The following is a 21,202-nucleotide window of genomic DNA, read 5'->3' as shown; positions in this document are numbered from 1 at the left end:
ACCAGATTGTATTTGGAAAGAAGTTGAGAAAAAGGTAATCTAGAGGTTATTTTGGATGGTGTAAAAGGTGATTTATCTAGAAATGGGAGGAGGACCTGGTTCGAATCCCCGCACATTATCACTGTTCCTATTTTGTGTGTATTAATCACTTGTAATATATGTGAGAGGAATGGTGTAGGTTGTTTGTTAGGAGCGTAGTAGGAAATCACCGTGATTGCTGTATCCATTATATAACCCATGAGTATCAGGTATCTACCTTCTGGGTCTTTAATTTCTGATGATAAGGTGAATGGTGTGGATCGGTGAAATGCAATTAGAGTTCCCCTTTGCTTGGTACAGGCAGAAGCCGTGTAAATTTGTTGATAAAAAGGAGAAATATATTTTGGAGTAGAATCTTTGGTGAAGTGTGTTTCTTGGAGGCATACTATGTGAGCCTTCTTGTTATGGAAAGTACGGAAGGCTTTGGTCCTTTTTTGAGGGACATTTAGTCCCTGAATATTCAGGGAAAGTATATTCAGTGGTGCCATGGCAATAGATCAAATAGTTTTGACTTACTTTTTGTTATGCAGAGCTGACTGCGCAGATCAACCTGTGTGGACTGAAGAGATGAATAGATAGAAAAGAAACCAGTGAATTCTGGAGTAAAGAGTAAACAAAAAACATATGAGATTAGATGATACATTGTATAAATTATTTTTTGCAAGTAATCACAATTTACCCGTGAAAGAGAATAAATATCTCTCTCAGGGGAATAAGTGCCTTCGTCACACTCCCACATAATATGGTTGGGAGAATGAGGAGGGCTAATGGGGGTACACGGATCTTCCGCTTACAGGAGAGAAGTGCTATGTCAAAAGACATCAAAATGATGTTTCATTAATTGGAGTGCAGAATATAGTTTTTGTTGAAATTATTTATTCCAGGGTGGTTGTATATGGTTAGTCTTGCCCTAGGCTAAATAATTCAGTTAGAAAGGTACTGTTAATAACTTTGGTATTGATGAAGATAGTTTGAATTATTTTGGGATTTTAACCCTTTTAGAGTAAACAATTACATATTTTATTCATATGTAACTGTTTAGATATGTTAACTCATAAAATTGAGGTTGTATTGCTTCAGATTAGAATAAACAAAAACATAATTCTAGGAACTAGTTAGGTAATAATATATTTGTTTTAAGAAAAGAAAGAAAAAGCTTCTATTACTTCTGGATTATTGAACATATTTGTCCTAAAAAGTAATAAATCTATTGTTATTACCTGATAATATATAACTGAACAAGAATTTCCTTATTTCACTTATATATTCTAAGGCTATATGAATCAGAAGTAATAGGAAATATAACTGGAATGTAACATGATCGCACACAGTGTGTGACTATCAGAATGCAGTTACATTCAGTTATAAATATAGGTTTTTTATAGAGAACCATCTCTTAGTATAATAAATTAAGAGATATCAGGAATTAGGATGTCAGTCCATTGAATCTTCTTGGTCCATGGATGATGTGGCATAACGGCCTCTTTTGTGAGAATGATGATTCCCATTTTGTTCTGAAATTTTCTGGGTGCTGCCTGAAGGTGAAGATGATGCCATTCTTCTGCGTATGGGAGTGTTGCTGCTTGTGGGTTCTGTCAGATTTAATTTTAAAAGGGTTTGTTGTAGTTCATCTGCTGATCTGCTTCTGTAAATTGTACCTTGGTAGTTAAATCTGACTGAAAAGGGGAAGCCCCATTGATACATAATGCTGTGGCGTTGCAGTTCCATTAGTTGGGGTTTCATGGATCGTCTTTTAGTAATAGTAAGTTGGGATAGGTCAGCAAAAATTTGATAATTGTGTCCTTGAAAATTAAGTTCCTTTTTTTCTCTTGCAGCAATTAGTATTTGTTCTTTCGTTCTGTAATAATGAAATTTTGTGATTATATCACGTGGGGGTCCATCTTTCTTTTTGGCTGTGAGGGCTCTGTGTACTCTGTCCAGTTCTAAACGTTCAATAGGGATATCTGGCTTTAGTTCTTGTAATAGAGCAGTAATAGTAGATTGCAGGTCTGTCACAGTTTCAGGTATTCCCCTTATGCGCAAGTTTGAACGTCTGGCTCTATTTTCATAATCTTCGAGCTTAGTTTGAAGCATTAAATTCTCTTTTTTTAATTGTTCCAATTCTGTTATATTTTCTTGGGTTGTAATTTCAATTTCATCCATTTTTATTTCTAAGGCTGCGGTGCGGTTTCCCAGCTCTCTTATTTCTTTGGTTAGGCTTTTTGTTATTTGGTCTGAGGTTTGTTTTAAAGCCTTATGAAGCATCTTTTCAAATTGTAATAATATTACTGGGGATACTGAGGAGGCTTGTGGAGAAGTTTGTGAGAGGATTTGTTCTGTATCTGACTCAAATGGAGAGTCTTGCTGTGACATTTTCTGTCTGTGAGAGCGCCCTGATGCTGTATCTTGTGAGGTGACTGGAGCTGCTTCAGCTGCAGTGAGTGCCTGTGAGCTCTTTGTGAGGTGATTTTTATTTCTGCCACGGTTTCCTCCCAGTACCATATTTCCTGCCCAAACTTTCACAGTTTGTTCCCTGGGGCAAAAAGGTTCAAATGGATACCTTTTGAGGCTGCAGGCTCCACTTTGTCCTTCTCTTTTCTCCTCAGCAGTGTGGAGCTCTAACAATGCATGTCTGCTCCGCTAGGCTCCGCCTCCTGCCCCCCCCCCCCCCCCCCACAAATATATCAACCTGCATGCTTGTGCTAGGGAGTCATTCACTAGATATTGAATTCATGAACAGGATCACAGCCCAGATAATGCAACTTTAGAAAGCCATGTCAGAAATGACAGCTGTCACATTTGCATTAACATTGATTAAATATATTTAAAGGTCGGGGCTTAAAGTGATTGTAAAGCTTCGAGTTTTTTTTTTTTTTTTTTAAATAACAAACATGTCATACTTACCTCCACTGTGCAGCTCGTTTTGCACAGAATGGCCCTGATCATCCTCTTCTGGGGTCCCCCGGCGGCGTTGGTAGCTCCTAGGATAGGATGCATTAAGGTGAAAAAACACAAGGGTTTACAACCCCTTTAAACAATTTAAAGATAAAACTGCAATGACTACATCGGCCTTTTTCAACCAGGGTGCCTTCTGGCTTCTTCAGGGGTGCTTTGGCAAAATGCCTAAAAATTGCCTCAAATTGCCCAAAAATTGTAAACAAACCAACAAAAAAATCAAGCTTGTCTTTTTGTTACACAAACCACAGGATTTTATTGTGCGTGATTACAATTTTGGGCAATTTTTGAGGTCCAGCCGCTGGCATCCTAACAACTGATGATGTAGTTTGGTTAATAAGGAGGACGTCAGGTTTGTTTGCCAATCTCCATCAGCACTGGGGTCACTTTAGCTGAATGAGGGAGAAGAGGAACGCTAGAATACTAGTCAGTACCAGTGTGCAAAGGTATATTTGGTTTGTAAAAATAAATCACCTCTAATGTTGGATGTCCTACATGTGTGGATGCTGCTCCATTATGTAAATCTATTTGTTTAGTTCTCTACATTTTAGAATGGGGTGCCTTGAGATTGTGTGGAAATTTAAAGGGTGCTTTGACTGAAAAAATGTTGAAAAACACTGGACTACATGTTTGTTTTTCATTTTATTTAGTGAATGCTACTTGCCTGAAAATCCTATCTTTATACAGTGCAACAGTGAGAAAAGAGACCCCAAAGTGTGAGTAAAACCACAAAAAATTCTGAATCTGAACTTTTGTTAAATGTAACACTTTCAAAACTATTTACATACATATACATATCTTAATAAACTTTTGTTGCCAACATTGCTATTTTGCCGATTCCTTTGCTGTTTTGCACTTTAGAAACCCCTCTCATAAAGTTCAACGAATCCTAAAGAGTATGGGTAGGAAAGTCGCTCTGGCTTCCGTTTTGGGCTGTACTAAGCACAACCAGAGGCATACAGGGCTCAAGAATGATGTTAAAATATGTAGGTAAAATGACGATAAAGCCACCAATATTTCATTGCTAATAATTTCACAATAGCAACATGGTTTTAGAGGGGTTCACTGGGTGCCAAATTGCAAATTGCCAGCATTATTTTAACAGGATGGAACTACTTGTGCTCTCTTTTTAGCTAGCAGATAGTGCTGTGGAAATTCTTTGTCTTATATTACATTTTTTCCATGAACATTTTATCCTAACTTTTCAGGTATAAGTATAAAGAGAAAAAGTCTGGTATTCGACATTACAAGAAAAAGTAGACAAGTTACAGAGCAGATAGTTATTAAGGGAGGTCACAAGGCATCCTCTAAGAAGATAGATACTATAAGTGGAGCACATAATCCCATGTTGCATGTAGCTAGGACCCATGGGTCTAATAAAAAAGAAGTGTCTAGGTTACAAATCTTAATAGATAGGCAAATGATCTTTTATCTAAATATAAAAAAAGGCCTATCATTCTAGAACTAGATGTGAAAGGAGTTTAGAATAAATGTGTATAAGGTGTAAGGGTAGAAGCAGGAATAACAGAAAAAAAGGGGGAAGGAAATGGGGTACAGACCAGTCAGGCCACATTCCACTCTTCGAGACAGACTCTGTCAGCACTTGTGGAACACCACTCTACTGACGCTTTGCTGTTACAACTTGTAAATGCTCCTGGTTGGGTTGGTTTCCCACCAGGCCTGTTTGTTTTGCTGACTGTTATAATATATTCTTGATATTGCATCGGGACACTGTGTGTTTTCTGCCGCTGCATCACACTGCACCTCCTCACAAGTGTCCAATTTAAAAATGCTTGTATTGGGGTATATAAGGATCCAGGTTCACACTTCAATTGAAGTCACTGAAATAATTAGTCAAATTAGTCTGAAAAAGAATTCTGATATGCTGCTGTTGGTTTAAAATAGGTCCAACAGGACCAAGTGGTTATGAATTTGGTAAGTTTGTCTTGTGAGATATGGATCAGCTCCTCTATTTCTGCTATTTTGTTAATTCTAGTAAACAATTGTTTTGTGGTAGGGGATTGTTTGGATCGTCAGTGAATGGGATACATAATTTACTATTTTAACTATGTGCATAGCAAGTGATTTGCGGGATGATTGCATAGGCAAGGAGGAGTAGTTGAGAATGAACGGGGCTAGAGTATAATTAAGAGTGGAGCCTTAAAATATATGACAAATAAAATAAAATTGACTGCAAAAAGAAAGGGAAGGGAAACCCATGTTGGGAGTAAGGGACTTTATGGGTGCTTGTTTCAATAAAATTAATATATCACAACAAAGTATGAAAAAATTAATTTTATTACAAAAACATGGAAAAACAGACAGAGACAATAATCACATAGAAAAAAACAGGGGTCGTTTTCTCTATGCACCATATCCACATATGTTCAATTTTCCACACATGAATTCTACATGTTTCACCTCGCGGCTTCCTCCGGAACATGTGTGGACATTATTCTAAAGGTGCATCCAAGAAGGGGTGGCAGAAATTCATAACCAGTAGGCTCTGGCTCCAATGTTTAGGAGATTCAGAAACCAGTCTGTGATGGGTGATATCAGAGCAAATAATTGGGCATCAAGGCCCTCATGAGAAGAGAGCTTACTGGTTGAGAATTTCTGTCACCCCTCTTGGATGCACCTATAGAATAATGTCCACACATGTTCCTGAGGAAGCTGTGAGGCAAAACATGTAGAATTCACGTGTGGAAAATTTAACATGTGGATATAGTGCATAGAGAAAACGACCCCTGTTTTTTTTTTCTATGTGATTATTGTCTCTGTCTGTTTTTCCATGTTTTTGTAATAAATTTTTTTTTTTTTTTTTCATACTTTGTTGTGATATATTAATTTTATTGAAACAAGCACCCATAAAGTCCCATACTCCCAACATGGGTTTCCCTTCTCTTTCTTTTTTACCTGCTCTTTTTTAAAGGGACGATGGTGCCAAATTAACATATCTGAGTCTTGATCACTCTAACCCATTACTCTATACAAAGTATTATAATTTTCAGTTAAACTGCACAGCACAGTAGGAGGTTAGGTTTTAGAAGGGTTTGGTGTCAATAACAGCAATGTTCAGAGAAACAGCATGACCAAGTGCTATAGCTACCTCACTTATCCTGTACCTGCATAAGAACAATACTACAGTACAGTTGCTGTTTAACTAAAACCTGAAGGGTAATTGTATTAATTTCAAAATGACTACTACATTGCAGTCCCAGAAGAAAGCTATTGCAGAAGACTGAATACTACAAAGACTATAACACAACAGGTGTGGTATCATCTGGAGCAGATATTGTTACAACAGAGTCTGGAGTTTACTTTCACATGAGTCAGTGGGCAGAGGTAAAAGTGCCATTTCCATTTCTACCTTCTAACTCATTTGTGATTTTGCTTAAAGTTTCTTTACACCATTTACTTCCCCATGTATTTTGTCCTATCTTTCTAGGTGACCTGTAACAATAAAGCCTTGTACACAGGGGCCAAACATCGGGCGGCACCAGCCGGTTCAAAAGAAACCAGCCGACATATGGGCCGTGTGTATTACAGCCGTATGACAGAAGCCGCCATATGACTGGCTTCTGTCGAAGGGGCATGGCAGAAAAAAGGTCTGCCAATCGGCTTGCAATCAGCGCTCTCAGCCAATGGCGCTGACCAGAGTGTTCCATATCTAATCGCAAAACTATTTGGATCTCAACATTAGAGCTCTAAACTTTAACAATTCTACCTCAGTTTATGATGCTGGACAGGAGCAAGTTAGTCGACCTGCTAAGCCAGCCACCCAGAATAATTAATGTGCATGACAGGCCTCACTGGAAGCTATTTAGAATTGAGATATGTTGGTGATTATTCTGTCACCACAAAGAGCTTGTTTATTTTTCTTGATTCAGATCTGCATAGAGAGGTAGAGCAATGGTCACACAGAGTTCCTAAGTTTCCTTATTATGTGTGTATACTGGTAAAGCAGCTGGATACCCAATTTTGTTAAAAAGTTTCATAGGATTGTTGTGATGCAAGTTGATAAGAGTTATTTTATATAATATAGAATTAAAGCGTGTCTATGGTCAAAATTTAAAATCAAATATTCATTTCTACATAGTATTTCAGTTGTTTTGAGCCTACTCCTATTAGTCTGAATGATTTTAAAGTTTGTAAATTTACTTTGTAAAGCTGCCCCCACATTTACTTCCATGAATTCTGTGACACATATTCACTATGCCCTGTTAGTTGGCACTGCTGTGTCAGATAATTTACAGAGCCTGCCTTCTGAACTAAAGAGGTGCTGAGAAGAGGAGTTTGAGGAGGCAGTAGAATCACAGCTTGCAGGCAGCAAGGTACCATGGAATATGTAGTCCTTAGAAATTGAACATAAGCAGCAGAGAAGAAGCTGCAAAGCATGCAGGGAATCCAAGAAGTTGTGAAAAAGAGATGTCACTGCCGTGCCTCTCCACCTCATCCAATCAGAGAACACTTTGCATTATTTCAGAATATAAAAAGCATTCTCTGAATAGTGCCTGTGCTGAATAGCTGACCTCCTGTGTTCACAATGTATCAGGCCACCTGATTATGGGACCCAGGAAGCTAGTGGAGATTATCAAAGTAGTGGTGTCTACTTCAGAATGGTGAGACCAGGGATGAGGACGTGACATTCTCTTCTTGGGGGCAAGGCCTGAACATGGCTCCGAGAGGGAGCGTGAGAGGGTGATCCGAGAAGATCTGTGGGAGACCCGTGGTGTGAGAGGCTGTGGTGTCCCTACTCCTGATAGTCCCGACCCTCACTGACTCCTGCTGACCCCTCAGGCTGGCTCACGGCGAAGCGGCTACATTATACCAGCGGGAAATCGTGTGTGCTGAGCGACCGGAAAATAAAGTGGCAACCCCCCTGCTATCTCCTTTACCTATGCAAGGTGGCACTGACTGGCAGGGAGTGAGGGAGCCGAGCTGGGGAATCATATGAAAGGGTGACCCAGCGGATGGTCTTACCGGAGCTCTCTGTCAGTATCACAGGAACAGAGAAAGTGGAGGAGAGCAGAGCAGAGCGAAGTGGTGACTGGAGACGCCAAGGCTTATGCCAGCTGATGTGACAGCGGAGGAGGAGTAGTCAGGGGGAGAGAAAGTGAAGAGCTGTGGGAACAAAGTTTAAGGTAACACCAGAGCCTGCCTGCCAGTGAACAAGGGAGAGAGCGGTGAGTGCAGAGAGAGACGTGGAGCCGGAGTAAAGGGGGGAACCCCTGAACCCCGGATGTCAGGGCAATCAGCTCAACGTGAGTACACAGCGCCACACCCCTGGAGTGCATCTACTGGTGCCACTGCTTTTTGCTTTGTTCCTTCTATTTTTTTCTCCTCCCATTATTTTTTCCTTAAAGAGGAAGTAAACCCTAATGGGTTTTACTTCCTCTTTATTCCCCTGCAAAGTAAAAGCATAATGGGCTAGTATGCATTGCCCATTATGTTGCACTTACCTGCAAATGAAGCCTGCGATGTCCCCCCTGGTGGCCGCGTCCATCTTCACCCCTCTTCCATCCGGGGCCATGGACTCCGGCTCCGGGACTGGCCAGAGTCGTGTGACGTCACTCCCGCGCATGCGCATGGGAGCCGACAGTCACGGCACCGACCCTATAGAAACAGCATGATTGTGCCCTTTCTTTAGTGCGCATGCGCCGATGACGCAGGTTTAGGAGATATTTTCAGTACCTACAAGTAAGCCTTATTATAGGCTTACCTGTAAGTAAAAGTGGTATGTAAGCATTTACAACAACTTTAACCTCTCTATCCCTCTCCCTGAAGATTTTGGAGGAGGGAGAGGAGAGGCAGAAGTACCCTATGGGTGCTTAGATCCTGATAAGCTGGAAGGAAAGAAGCGAGCGAAGGGGTGAGTGATAACTTACACCTAAAGTGAGAAATTTAACGTTTTACTTAATAATGAAATGCCTATGAAACAGCCTATGAAATGTCAGGAAATTTCTTATGAACTGCCTATGAAACTGCTTAAGAACGGCATATGTCAGGAAATTTCTTATGAACTGCCTATGAAACTGCTTAGGAACGGCATATGAAACAGCATACGAACTGCGTATGAATTGCTTTTGAAACTGCTTATGAACTGCCTATAAAACTGCTTATGAACTATTCATGAAATCGCTCATGAAAAGGTATTTCCTGAATAGCTCTATACACTCCACATTGAACTATGTTATCAGTTATACGCCCATTTGAAACCACATATGAACTGACGATGAAACTGCATGTGAACCACCTATGAAACTGTTCTTGAACTGTCTATGAAACTGTTTATGAATTACCTACGAACTGCCTATGACTGGTTTGGGGAAAGGTATTCCTTGAATACCTTTATATACTCCCTCCTGGAGGGTCCCGGAGACCCCCATCTATGTGATCTACATTAATCGGATCATCTTTTTCCCAGAAAGGTTATAAATAGAGTGAAGGTTCAATGGAATGGAAAGGAGGGAGAGAGGAGAAAGGAGCCTGGAAATCAAAGATGACATCAATAAAATTTATATCATATAATGTTCGTGGGCTTAATACGCCAGCAAAGGGACATAAAATCTTTAAAGGAGGTTAAACAGTATAAAGCTGGGGTAGTGTTCCTTCACAAGACGCATATCTCCCGTGATACCAATCTAAAGCTGTTTTCGAAAGATTACCCAATATGGTATTATGGGGACTCTACAACAAGAAGAGCAAAGGGGGTAGCTATCGGGGTGGCCAGAGGAGTGCAGTTCATATTTAAGGAAAGGATGACAGATCCATACCCACCTAACAACTGCCCCCGAGCCACTCCCATCAAATTATTCCCTGCATCTATTACCTTTTCTACCACCACCGCCCTCCCTTTAGAATGTAAGCTCTACGAGCAGGGCCCTCCTGTCCCTTCTGTATTGAACTGTACTGTAATTATGCATTGTAAAGCGCTGCGTAAACTGTTGGCGCAATATAAATCGTGTATAATAATAATCCAGAAGGTCGATACCTCTTCCTAAAAGGAAAATTATGTAAAATGGAATGTACCCTGGCAAACATCTAATACCTCAATAAGAATCCAACAATTTATCTGAAGCAGGTTATGGGTAAGTTAATGGATTTTAAAAAGGGAAGTGTGATTAGGACAGGAGATTTAAAACTTCTGCTTTGAATCAAGAATTGATAGTACATCACAGGTACAGGGGACTAGGAATGTGCAACTGAAAATAATTTAAAAAAAATGATATCATTGTCAAATGCTGGACATATGGAGAGTGCAGCATCCTAAAACACAGGACTATACATTCTAATCCCCTGTGCACCGGACGTACTCAAGGATCGACTATATAATGGACGAATATTGAAATAACAACATTGTCAGATAATTCCCCGGTGAGTATGGAAATGAAGATACCAGGAGCTCAAAAAAAAATCAAACTCATGGAGATTAAATGAAGAACTAATACAGGGTAAAGAAGAGGAAGAGAAAATAAATGAGGAACTAGACCAATATTTCAAAATAAATGACACAAAGGAGATAACGGAGGTTACTCTTTGGGAGGCCCATAAGGCCTATATTAGGGCCATCCTGATAGAGATAGGATCAAGGAAAAAAATGGAAAGAAAAAAAAATATGGAAGTATTAATAAAAGAAATCCATGTATTAGAACAAGGGCATTAAAAAAAAGGGAGAAGAGGAGTGGCTTCAAGCACTAGTGATAAAAAGAAATTAACTAAAAGACCTATTGGATCAGGAGACGAGAAGGGCCTTTAATAGAATTGCAAAAGAAAGATATTTATATTTAAATAAAACGGGGAAACACCTGGCAAGAATACTGAAGAAGAAAAAATCAGTAAATTGTATAGAAAAAATTCAGAACAGTACCGGGGAGATGGAATTTTCAACAACAGAAATAGCGAAAGTGTTCCAGAATTATTCTGGGACATTAAATTCAATAAAACAAAAGGGACAACAGGAAATAGACTGGAAAAGATTAAAGAGTTCCTAAAAAGCGCCAGATTACCCCAAGTAACAGAGAACAAGCTATTTGCCTTAGAAAAAACTATAATAGAAGAAGAGATTAATACAGCTTTAAAAGATTTTGCATCAGGAAAAAGTCCAGGTCCTGATGGGTTCACGACTTATTATTTTTTAAAACGTAAAGAAACTTTATTACCTAAATTATGTTCATATATGAATGGTCTGGGAACAAATTATGAGATGGGAAGAGAAGCCCTGTTGGCCTCAATTACAATTATTCCAAAGGAGGGAAAAGATAGTACTTTATGTTTAAGTTACAAACCAATATCCCTGCTGAACGCAGACACAAAATTATTTGGAAAAGTATTAGCCACAAGGATGAAAGATCTGATGACCGATTTGGTGCATGCAGACCAAGTGGGGTTCATCCCCCGCAGAGAAGGAAGAGACAATGGGGTGAGAATATTGCTCTTGCTTCAGAAAATTAGAGAGGGAAACACCCCAGGTCCATTCCTGTCGATAGATGCAGAAAAAGCATTCGACAGGGTGGACTGGGGATTTAAGTTGAACACCCTGGAAGCTATGGGAATAGGTCCAAGGATGGTCCAATGGATCAAAGCAGTGGCGGCTGGTGCTCAAAATATTTGGGGGGGCGCAAACAAACTGAAAAAAAAAACATCAGTTGTAGCTACTGTGCCATCAAACGCAGCCACTGTACCATCAAACGCAGCCACTGTGCCCATCAAACGCAGCCACTGTGCCCATCAAACGCAGCCACTGTGCCCATCAAACGCAGCCACAGTGCCCATCAAACGCAGCCACTGTGCCAAACGCAGCCACTGTGCCATCAAAAGCAGCCACTGTGCCCATCAAACGCAGCCACTGTGCCCATCAAACGCAGCCACTGTGCCCATCAATTCCTGACACTGTGCCCATCAATTTCTGCCAGTGTGCCCAACAATTGCCGCTACTGTGCCCCATCAGATGCTACCAGAGTGCCCATCAATTGCCGCTACTGTGCCCCATCAGATGCTGCCAGTGTACCCATCAATTGCCGCTACTGTGCCCCATCAGATGCCACCAGTGTGCCCCATCAGATGCTGCCCGGCACTTACCTGTCTCAGAGCGGGTCAGGGGCATGTCCTCCATGTCTTCTTCCGTCTTCTCTCATGCGTCCAATAACAGCGCCTGATGTTTCAGCCAATTAGGTAACCGGTAACAGACCCAGCAACCTGATTGGCTGAGAGGCAGATTCAGTGTTAGCAAAGCGAATTCCTCCGCTTTGCTAACACACAGCTGAGTGAACAGCGAACGCACAGCATTGCACTCGCTGTTCACCTTTTTGGGCGCCTATTAGAGCCTGTGGCTCTAATCAGGTGCTTCCAAAAAACACCCCGCCGCTGTAATTCAGATGCCCGACGCCCAAAAATGGGCTGGGCACCTGAATAGGGGGTGTCAGCAGCGACCATAGATAGATTCATGCAATGCATGAATCTATCTATGGTGATCAGAGCGGTGCAGGAAAGAGGGGGCGGCGCTCCTGCGCCCTTTATGGACGCACCGCCACTGGATCAAAGTATTATATAAGCACCCTACTGCAGTTGTAAAGGTCAATGGGGCTTCATCTTCCCCTTTTGAAATGTTCAATGGAACGAGACAGGGGTGTCCCCTATCACCACTATTATTCGTGCTATCACTAGAACCCCTTCTGGCAACAATTAGGAACAGCCCAGATATAGAAGGGATTACACCCCTCTGCCAATCCCTCCATTGACTGCCACTCAGTCACCGAATTAAATTCAAGATACTAACTAAGCCGTCCACAACCTGGCCCCCAGCTACATCTCTAACCTAGTCACAAAATACCAACCTAATCGTTCTCTTCGCTCCTCCCAAGACCTCCTGCTCTCAAACTCCCTTGTCACCTCATCCCATGCTCGCCTTCAGGACTTCTCCAGAGCCTCTCCCATCCTCTGGAATGCTCTACCCCAATCCGTCCGATTTTCTCCTACTTTATCCACTTTCAGACGATCCCTGAAAACTCATCTCTTCAGAGAAGCCTATATGGCCCCCACCTAACAACTGTACATTTATCTTCTCAATCAGCACATCACCCACAGTTATTACCTCTTGTATCTCTTGACCTTCCCTCTTAGATTGTAAGCTCTAAGGAGCAGGGCCCTCTGATTCCTACTGTATTAAAGTGTATTGTATTTGTACTGTCTACCCTCAAGTTGTAAAGTGCTACGCAAACTGTTGGCGCTGTATAAATCCTGTATAATAATAATAATAATAATTAAGATAGGAGAGGAGGAGCATAAAATAGCAGCTTATGCTGATGATGTATTATTCTATATTTCTAATCCTAGGATTACAATGCCCAATTTAATGAAGATACTGAAATATTATGGAGAATTATCAAACTTAAAAATAAACCTTTCTGGGGCGTGTCCGAGATGGCAATGGGAGCAGACGTGTCTGTCTGAGCTCCCCAGGACCGGAACAAATAATTCTCCTTTTACTGGGTTCAGACCCTAAAAAAGACCCTCCTGTGTCTCTCCTACCTTGGGGGCCACTCCAGAGTGCCCAGGGAAAGGAACGGCCGGCCATGCTCCTGGGAAAAGGCGGTGAGGCCGGGCATCGCGGACTAGCCCGAAGCCGCAGACTCACCTGAAAATCCTGCCCGCGGCCTCACAGGGCCAGCGCGGTACCCATCCGGACGCCGGAAAAAGAGATTCCAACAAGACCCCCCTGTCCCCCTCCACTCCCAGTACCCTCCCCGGGGTATGCAAAGGAGGAAAAGCCAGCCCCGATCCCGGAAAAGGCAGCGAGGCCCGACATTACAGACAAGGCCGCAGCTGCGGCCTCGCCTAAGACTCCTGCCCGGATGGAGAACCAGGCCGAGGACCCCGACAGGCTGCCTGCCACGGCGGCTGATTTCCAGGCAGTTCTACAGGCCATAACAACCCTAACCGGTAATGTGGATCATATTCAAGCCAATGTGGAGTTTATTAGGAAGGACTTTGATGCCTTTTGTGGCAGAATGACTGAGGTGGAGCAAAGGGTCTCCCAGGCGGAGGATACGGTAAGTGATCATGGGGCCGACATTCACGCACTTAAATGCAATCAAAGCAGAGAGCGCTCCACCGCTCAGGTAGGTCTGGATCAATGAGTAGAAAGGCTAGTATGAATCCTTCAGAAGAGGAGAGTCCCAAGTGCTGGCTAATGCAAAGTGGAGCAGAAGTGGACGAAGAGGCTCCACCCGGCGGCGGCTCCTACTCATCCCCTGGCTATACAAGGCTCCCCAGAGACGGATCTTTGCCTGCCTCGGCCCCCGGACTACCTGTGGCCCCCAGCGCTGACCTTCTGCACCCTGAAACAGCTCCTGGGACGGCCCGAGGATCCGGCCTGGTCCTCGGAGCGGCGGCCATCTTGCTACACCTGGCGGCATCTCTTGCTTATCCCCCGGACATACTAGGCTCCCCAGAGACAGATCTTTGCTTGCCTCAGCCCCCGGACTGCCTGTGGCCCCCAGCGCTGAACCTCTGCACCCTGAGACGGCTCCTGGGACGGCCCGGGGCTCCGGCCTGGTCCTCGGAACGGCGGCCATCTTGCTGCACCCAGCAACAGCCCTGCAGATTCTCCTGACTTGCCGAGCCCCCCAAAGGACTACTTTCTGCGTGCAAGGGCCTCCAGATCTCCTCTGGGGACACAGTACCTGAGGAGAGGCCTGAAAGGTGAGGGAGTGAGATACTGACAGAGCAAACTTCCAGCACACAAACTCCTGATAGAGGTCCTGAGGAACGATACACCAAAGTAATTCATCACAAGGGTTCCCCTTCTGTCCCGGGACCACTGAGGACTATGTCACCACCAAAGCGGAACACTGGGACGACAGACAAGCTCGCGCAATTTCGCCGCCTGGAGAAAGACATGCAGCAGGAGGGCAGCGCAGACACGTGTAAGGGTCCCGCTCCTCAGGCGTCAGACACCGACAAAGTGCTGGACGCTATAGCCGCCTTGCAAGGTACGCTGACTGCGAAGATAGACGAGGTAAAAATCGATATATCCCTGATCAGACGGGACTTCTCAAAACTGAAAGACAGGGTTACGGAGGCAGAAACCAGAATCAGCAACGCGGAAGATGCCCTGCACCCCATGAGACATACTACAGAAGAGATGCAGAGACAAATACAACAACTTAATGCCCATCAGGATGACATGGAGAACCGCCTTAGACGCTGTAACCTCCGCTTCATAGGACTGCCGGAGAAAGAGGAAGGAGCGGACCCGGCAACCTATCTAGAAACGCTCCTGCTCAAAACGTATGGCCGGGAAGCCTTTTCAGTAATGTTTGCGGTGGAGAGGGCGCACCGCATACCTGCGCGGCCACCACCACCTGGAGCGCCTCCCCGCACATTCATCGCCAAATTTCTAAATTTTCGGGACCGAGACAAAATCCTTAAACTCACCCGGGAGAGAGGAAACATACAGATCGGGAACAGCCAGATAGCAGTATTTCCGGATTTTTCCAGCGAGGTGCAAAGGAAGAGAGCACAATATCAAGAGGTGAAGCGCCGATTGAGGACCCTCCATCTCAAGTATGCGATGTTATTCCCTGCCCGGCTGCGGGTGGAGGAAGACGGAAAAGTACAGTTCTTTGACGACCCGGCGGCAGCGACAGCATGGCTGGATCGTAGAGACAGGCTGGCTTAATCTGTCTAAGTTCATACAACCACAGATGTTGGCGCCACAGCTTGACCCATGATACTCTGACCTGAATCATATAATGTGCCACCGGACGTGGGTCAGAGAGAGGTAGCCTAGTTACTTTCCTTGGTTCTGTTGCATAGTTGGAATACTGGCTCCCCTTGTCCTTCACAGCTAGAACGCAGGTAAAACTACGTGACTTTTGTCATGAGTACCACTAAGGGTTAAGCACAATACTTTTTAAGGTGTCCCTAAGCTGTATCCTGACTGGTAACTATAACAGTTCTATAATCACTGACATGGAACGGCTCACACAGGAAAACACAGATTGGAGACTTGAACATATCCTGTCATAAACTCAAGTATGACCTTTAAGGGAGCTCCCACTTGGGGAGATCTGTGATGGTATCGTTCCTATTTTCCACGTTTTGCTCCACGGTTGACAGTGAATTTTTCGCCCCCAAAGAAATAGTTACTCAACATGATATACAGCTACCATTCATATTAAGTTTAGTGCCTCCAGCTAGCCAGACAAGCTGGATGTTTATTCTCATGTTGATTGTTCGGGTTTGCATGCTCACACCAGGTTGGGGAGGTGTGCAGCTGGGAGGGAAGGGATGGGTTAACCACTGGTTGCAAAGTTTTGGGGAAATTGGCTTTGTCGTAGCACATGAATGTACAGATATGCATATTGTATTTGAAAGTAAATGGGTCACACTGCACAGAAACAGGATCAGGAATTGTGTCAGTAATTATGATAGCTTGGTCTTGTTCTGCTGGTCCGCAAAGGCGAAATACTCACTAGACAAAGATGACAAACATTAAATTCCTAACATGGAACGTGAGGGGTCTGAGGGACAAAGTTAAGCGAACCGCAGCACTCGCGTTCCTAAAATCACAGAAAGCTGACATTATAGCTCTACAGGAGACGCATGTAACCGGCCACCTGCAGGCGGCTTTAAAAAAACCATGGGTGGGATGGATTTATCATAGTACACACACAAACCAATCTAGGGGAGTTTCCCTTATTATAGCTAAAAACGTCCCATTTGAGTTAATAGAGCTGGAGTCGGACCAGCAGGGAAGATTTCTGTTTCTGAACGCCATGATAGGGGGTAATCCGGTTTTGGTCATGGCAAGCTATGTTCCTCCCCCATTCACGACAGAGGTGATCATGAAGGGATTGGCGTACTTAGCCAAGCACCCAACGGTACCGGCTGTCTGGATGGGGGACTTCAACATGACCATGAACCCGGCACTTGATAAACCAGATCAGGGTGGAGTCCCCGGTGCCTCAATACAACATACCAGACTGAGTCGCTTGTTGAAGGAGTTTGCTCTAACGGATGTATGGAGGCGGCAAAATCCGTCCACGAGAGCATACACATGTCACTCTGTCAGCCACCGTACAATGTCGAGGATAGACTATGTATTGGTGACAAACACCCTACTCCCTAGAGTTACTGGATCAGGCATAGCACCCAGAGCCCTATCGGATCACTCGCCATGCTGGATAACAGTTTCCATGTTAAAGGCAGCTCCCACTCCTACATGGCGTCTTAATCCATTCTGGCTCACGGTTATGCCGGACCTTGAGGCCATAAAGAGAGAAATGCAGTACATACTGCACAACACGTGCAAAGTAGATATACCGGGTATGGAATGGGACGCATTTAAAGTTCAGGCACGCAGGGTACTAACATCCAATATAAACAGATTTAAACTATCGTCCAAAACCTTACTACAGATGACGACTGACACACTTACAGAACTAGAGAATGTATATGCCTCAGACCCCAATCCTGATAATCTTCAAAAAGTAAACCTACAAGCCAGGGTGGTAAACCAGATACACGTAGAGAAAGCCAGACAGCACGTATTCTTCTGCAAACAGCGAGTGTTTGAGCACGGTGAACAGGCAGGGAAAATGCTAGCGTACTTAGCGCATTTGAATGACAAACCACCGGTGGTGGTCTCCCTGACTACACCTCAGGGAGACATAGTCACTGACCCCCCACAGGTAGCGGCCAGATTTCAGGAATTCTACAGTGAGCTGTACAAATCACAGAGCACATATTCCCAACAAGAAATAAAAAACTTTCTACATACAATACAGTTCCCCAAGCTTAATTTGGAACAAATCGAGATGCTCGAAGCCCCTATAACACAAGATGACATCGCAGAAGCTATATCCCAAATGTCTAAATCAAAGGCACCAGGACTGGATGGTCTGCCCCTAGAATTCTATGACACATTCTCGGAGATAATTATCCCAAAACTTAAACAGCTATACCAGAATATCTTTGATAAAGGTACACTCCCCTCCTCTATGCAGGAAGCACAAATAATAGTACTACCCAAAGCAGGAAAAGACCCCCGGTACCCAGAATCGTACCGACCCATATCCCTACTGCAAGCGGATATCAAAATATTAGCAAAAATACTTGCATCGCGCCTTAACAAGGCCATTTTATCGCTAATACACCCTGACCAAACTGGCTTTATGCCAGGGAAAAATACGGCCATGAATATTAGGAGGCTATTCATGAACATCCAAGCAAAACATGATAATCACGGAACTAGAGTGGTAGTAGCCTTGGATACAGCCAAGGCCTTCGACTCAGTAGAGTGGCGCTTTTTATGGGAATGCTTGAGGGAATTCGGTTTCGGACAAAACTTTATAAAATGGGTGCAGATTCTGTACCAAACACCTAAAGCGAGAGTATTCGTAAACGGCTGTCTATCGAAACAATTCCCCCTAGAGAGGGGCACTCGGCAGGGGTGCCCCCTCTCCCCTCTTCTGTATGCCCTGGCGGCTGAGCCACTGGCAATTGCTATTCGAGCGGAAACTGAAATAGTGGGCCTGCGCGTCGACAATTATACGGAAAAAATAGGATTATACGCGGATGACACCATTTTATATTTGGCAGATCAAGGTCCATCGCTGCAGGCAGCGTTAAAGATCATAGAACAAATGGGCAGTTTCTCGGGACTGCGCATAAATTGGGATAAATCCCAAATTCTCCCCATAGACCATTTCCCTCCGTCGGTCACATACCCAGAATTACCCTTAGCCAGAGTAAACACTATCAAATATTTGGGGGTAGTGGTTACTCGGGAATTGGGAGACTACATCACCAATAACGTAGAGCCACTGTTTCAACTGATAAAAACCAAAACGCAGGCCTGGTCCAGACTGCCCCTAGGGGTAACAGGCCGAATAAACATCATCAAAATGATTCTACTCCCTAAAATTCTATACATGGTCTGGCACGCACCACTATACATTCCCCCCAAGTTCTTTAAAAAGATGGAGGCTATTCTTAACTCGTTTGTATGGGGACACGGAAGGCATAAATTAGCCTGGCACATCCTTAAAAACCCCACCTCCATGGGGGGGATGGCACTACCAGATTTACAGGAATATTACATAGCCGCCCAATTATCACACATGTATTACTTTAACAAGGAAGAATTACAGCGATATCAAATGTTGATTTGCAATGACCCAAGAAGTCCACTGTCATCACCACTACAAACTATTTTCCGACGGGGACTAACGAGCAAACGATCCACCCGATATAATGAGGGCATGCTAACACACCACCGGAAAATATGGGAAATAACCTTAAAGAGGCTTAAAATAGGGCATATCCATTCCCATACCCCCCTTTGGCTCAACAAACACATGCCAGAACTTGAAAATCTCCCAGACCCGCATATATGGGCTAGGTATGGAATAATATATCTCCACCAGGTCATGACTGACACAAGGCTCAAGACTTTCCAAGCCCTTAAAGACAACTACTCAATACCGCAACACTTGTTATTCAAATACTTGCAACTCCGCCATGCTCTGCGCATTCAACTTAGGGACACTGCTAATATTACTGCTCACCCGCAGGTCCTAGAGATAATCTTGGGTGCTGAACCTCAAAAGCTGATTTCAAACCTATATTACACTATCCGACTCCCCAGAATAGCAGCAGTAATCCAAAAGGCCAAATCAGGTTGGGAAAAGAACGTAGGGGACATCAGTGACTCGGACTGGGACGAAATTTTAGAGAACGTTAAACAGTCATCGCCAAAACTCTCAGACAGATTGACACAGCTCTACATTGTCCACCAAACATACTTGACACCCAAAAGAATAGCCAAATTCCAACCATCACAGAGCTCGGTGTGCCTTATGTGTACACATGGACCGGGAACCTTTTACCATTTGATATGGGAATGCCCATGTTTACAGGATTATTGGGCACAAGTGATAAAATTTCTACATGATAAAATGGGTTCCCCAGTAGTAACGGACCCAAAATTGTGTATACTGGGGCTGCTACCTGATACAGATATAGAGAAGTTTCATGCTACCTTTATACATGAAACCCTATTTACAGCTAGGAAAGCTATAGCTAAAACCTGGATGCAGTCTCTGCCCCCTACAACATCGTCCTGGAAAAGAGATGTAAACAATGTACTACCATATAAAAAGCTGATATACATACATAGAGGATGCAAACAGAAATATTCAAAGGTATGGGATAGATGGCTGGAAGACGGAGAGACCTGTACTTAAAGGCTCAACGCTGCACAGTTACATAAAACAGTGTATATGACATGATGGGGGGGGAGGGAGAGGTAAGGGCCGCGAAATAAAATAAAATAAAAGAAATATAAATAAGTGCATCTTAAGAGTGTGGTACCAAGCTTATCAATGGTTCTGTCTCAAACTGTATAACTATTAAGAAAATTGAATGTAATAATTTCAAGGTGCAAGGTAAATACCTACTTTCTAATATATGTACACAGTTAATGCTTGTTATGTATCTGTCAATTGAAGCTTAATAAAGTCGGATTTCCCAATTAAAAAAAAAAAGAAGTGGACGAAGAGATCTGGATGCCGCACACCGGACAGAATTGCAAGTGTCTTTATTGTTAAAAAAATGGATCACAAGATATACAGGACACTACAGCAGGAATGTACAGAGCTCAGCTGACGCGTTTTGCACTCATAGCGGGTGCTTACTCATAGCTCAGCTATGAGTAAGCACCCGCTATGAATGCAAAACGCGTCAGCTGAGCTCTGTACATTCCTGCTGTAGTGTCCTGTATATCTTGTGATCCAGTTTTTTAACAATAAAGACACTTGCAATTCTGTCCGGTGTGCGGCATCCAGATCTCTTCGTCCACTTCTGATTCACGCACTTAAAGCCAGGGTAAAGACGCTTGAGTCCCACGCAGAAGATGCAGAGAATCACAACAGAAGAAACAATTTGCGTATTCTGGGACTCCCTGAGGGGGCGGAGGGCACGAACCCCACGACCTTCACTGAACGCTTATTGCAACAGCTACACCCTTCAGCACGGTTTTACCAATTCTTTACTGTAGAAAGGGCTCATCACATACCCACCACCAGGGTCTCCAAGGAGCACCACCCCGAACATTTATCTTTAAACTTCTTCACTTTTGGGATAGAGATATAGTGATGCGGGAAGCTAGGGCCCAAGGTGAACTCCGCTTTGAAAACGCTAA

At 43.5% G+C, this 21,202-nt stretch overlaps 1 protein-coding gene across 2 annotated transcripts in view; it reads left to right on the top strand.

Annotated features, from left to right (window-relative positions):
• Window positions 1-21,202, top strand: part of GPLD1 (glycosylphosphatidylinositol specific phospholipase D1) — a 96,253-nt gene that overhangs the window by 29,683 nt on the left and 45,368 nt on the right. For both annotated transcript variants that reach the window (XM_073631153.1, XM_073631152.1), the window contains exons 11-12: window positions 3,645-3,710; window positions 6,210-6,339. In XM_073631153.1, the coding sequence (XP_073487254.1) occupies window positions 3,645-3,710; window positions 6,210-6,339 (196 nt within the window). The remainder of the gene's footprint in view (window positions 1-3,644; window positions 3,711-6,209; window positions 6,340-21,202) is intronic.

Source organism: Aquarana catesbeiana, linkage group LG05 (genome assembly GCF_042186555.1).
Source record: "Aquarana catesbeiana isolate 2022-GZ linkage group LG05, ASM4218655v1, whole genome shotgun sequence".
Classification (NCBI taxonomy): domain Eukaryota; kingdom Metazoa; phylum Chordata; class Amphibia; order Anura; family Ranidae; genus Aquarana; species Aquarana catesbeiana.
Note: the sequence above shows the minus strand (reverse complement) of the source record. Positions and strands in the feature narration are given on the sequence as shown.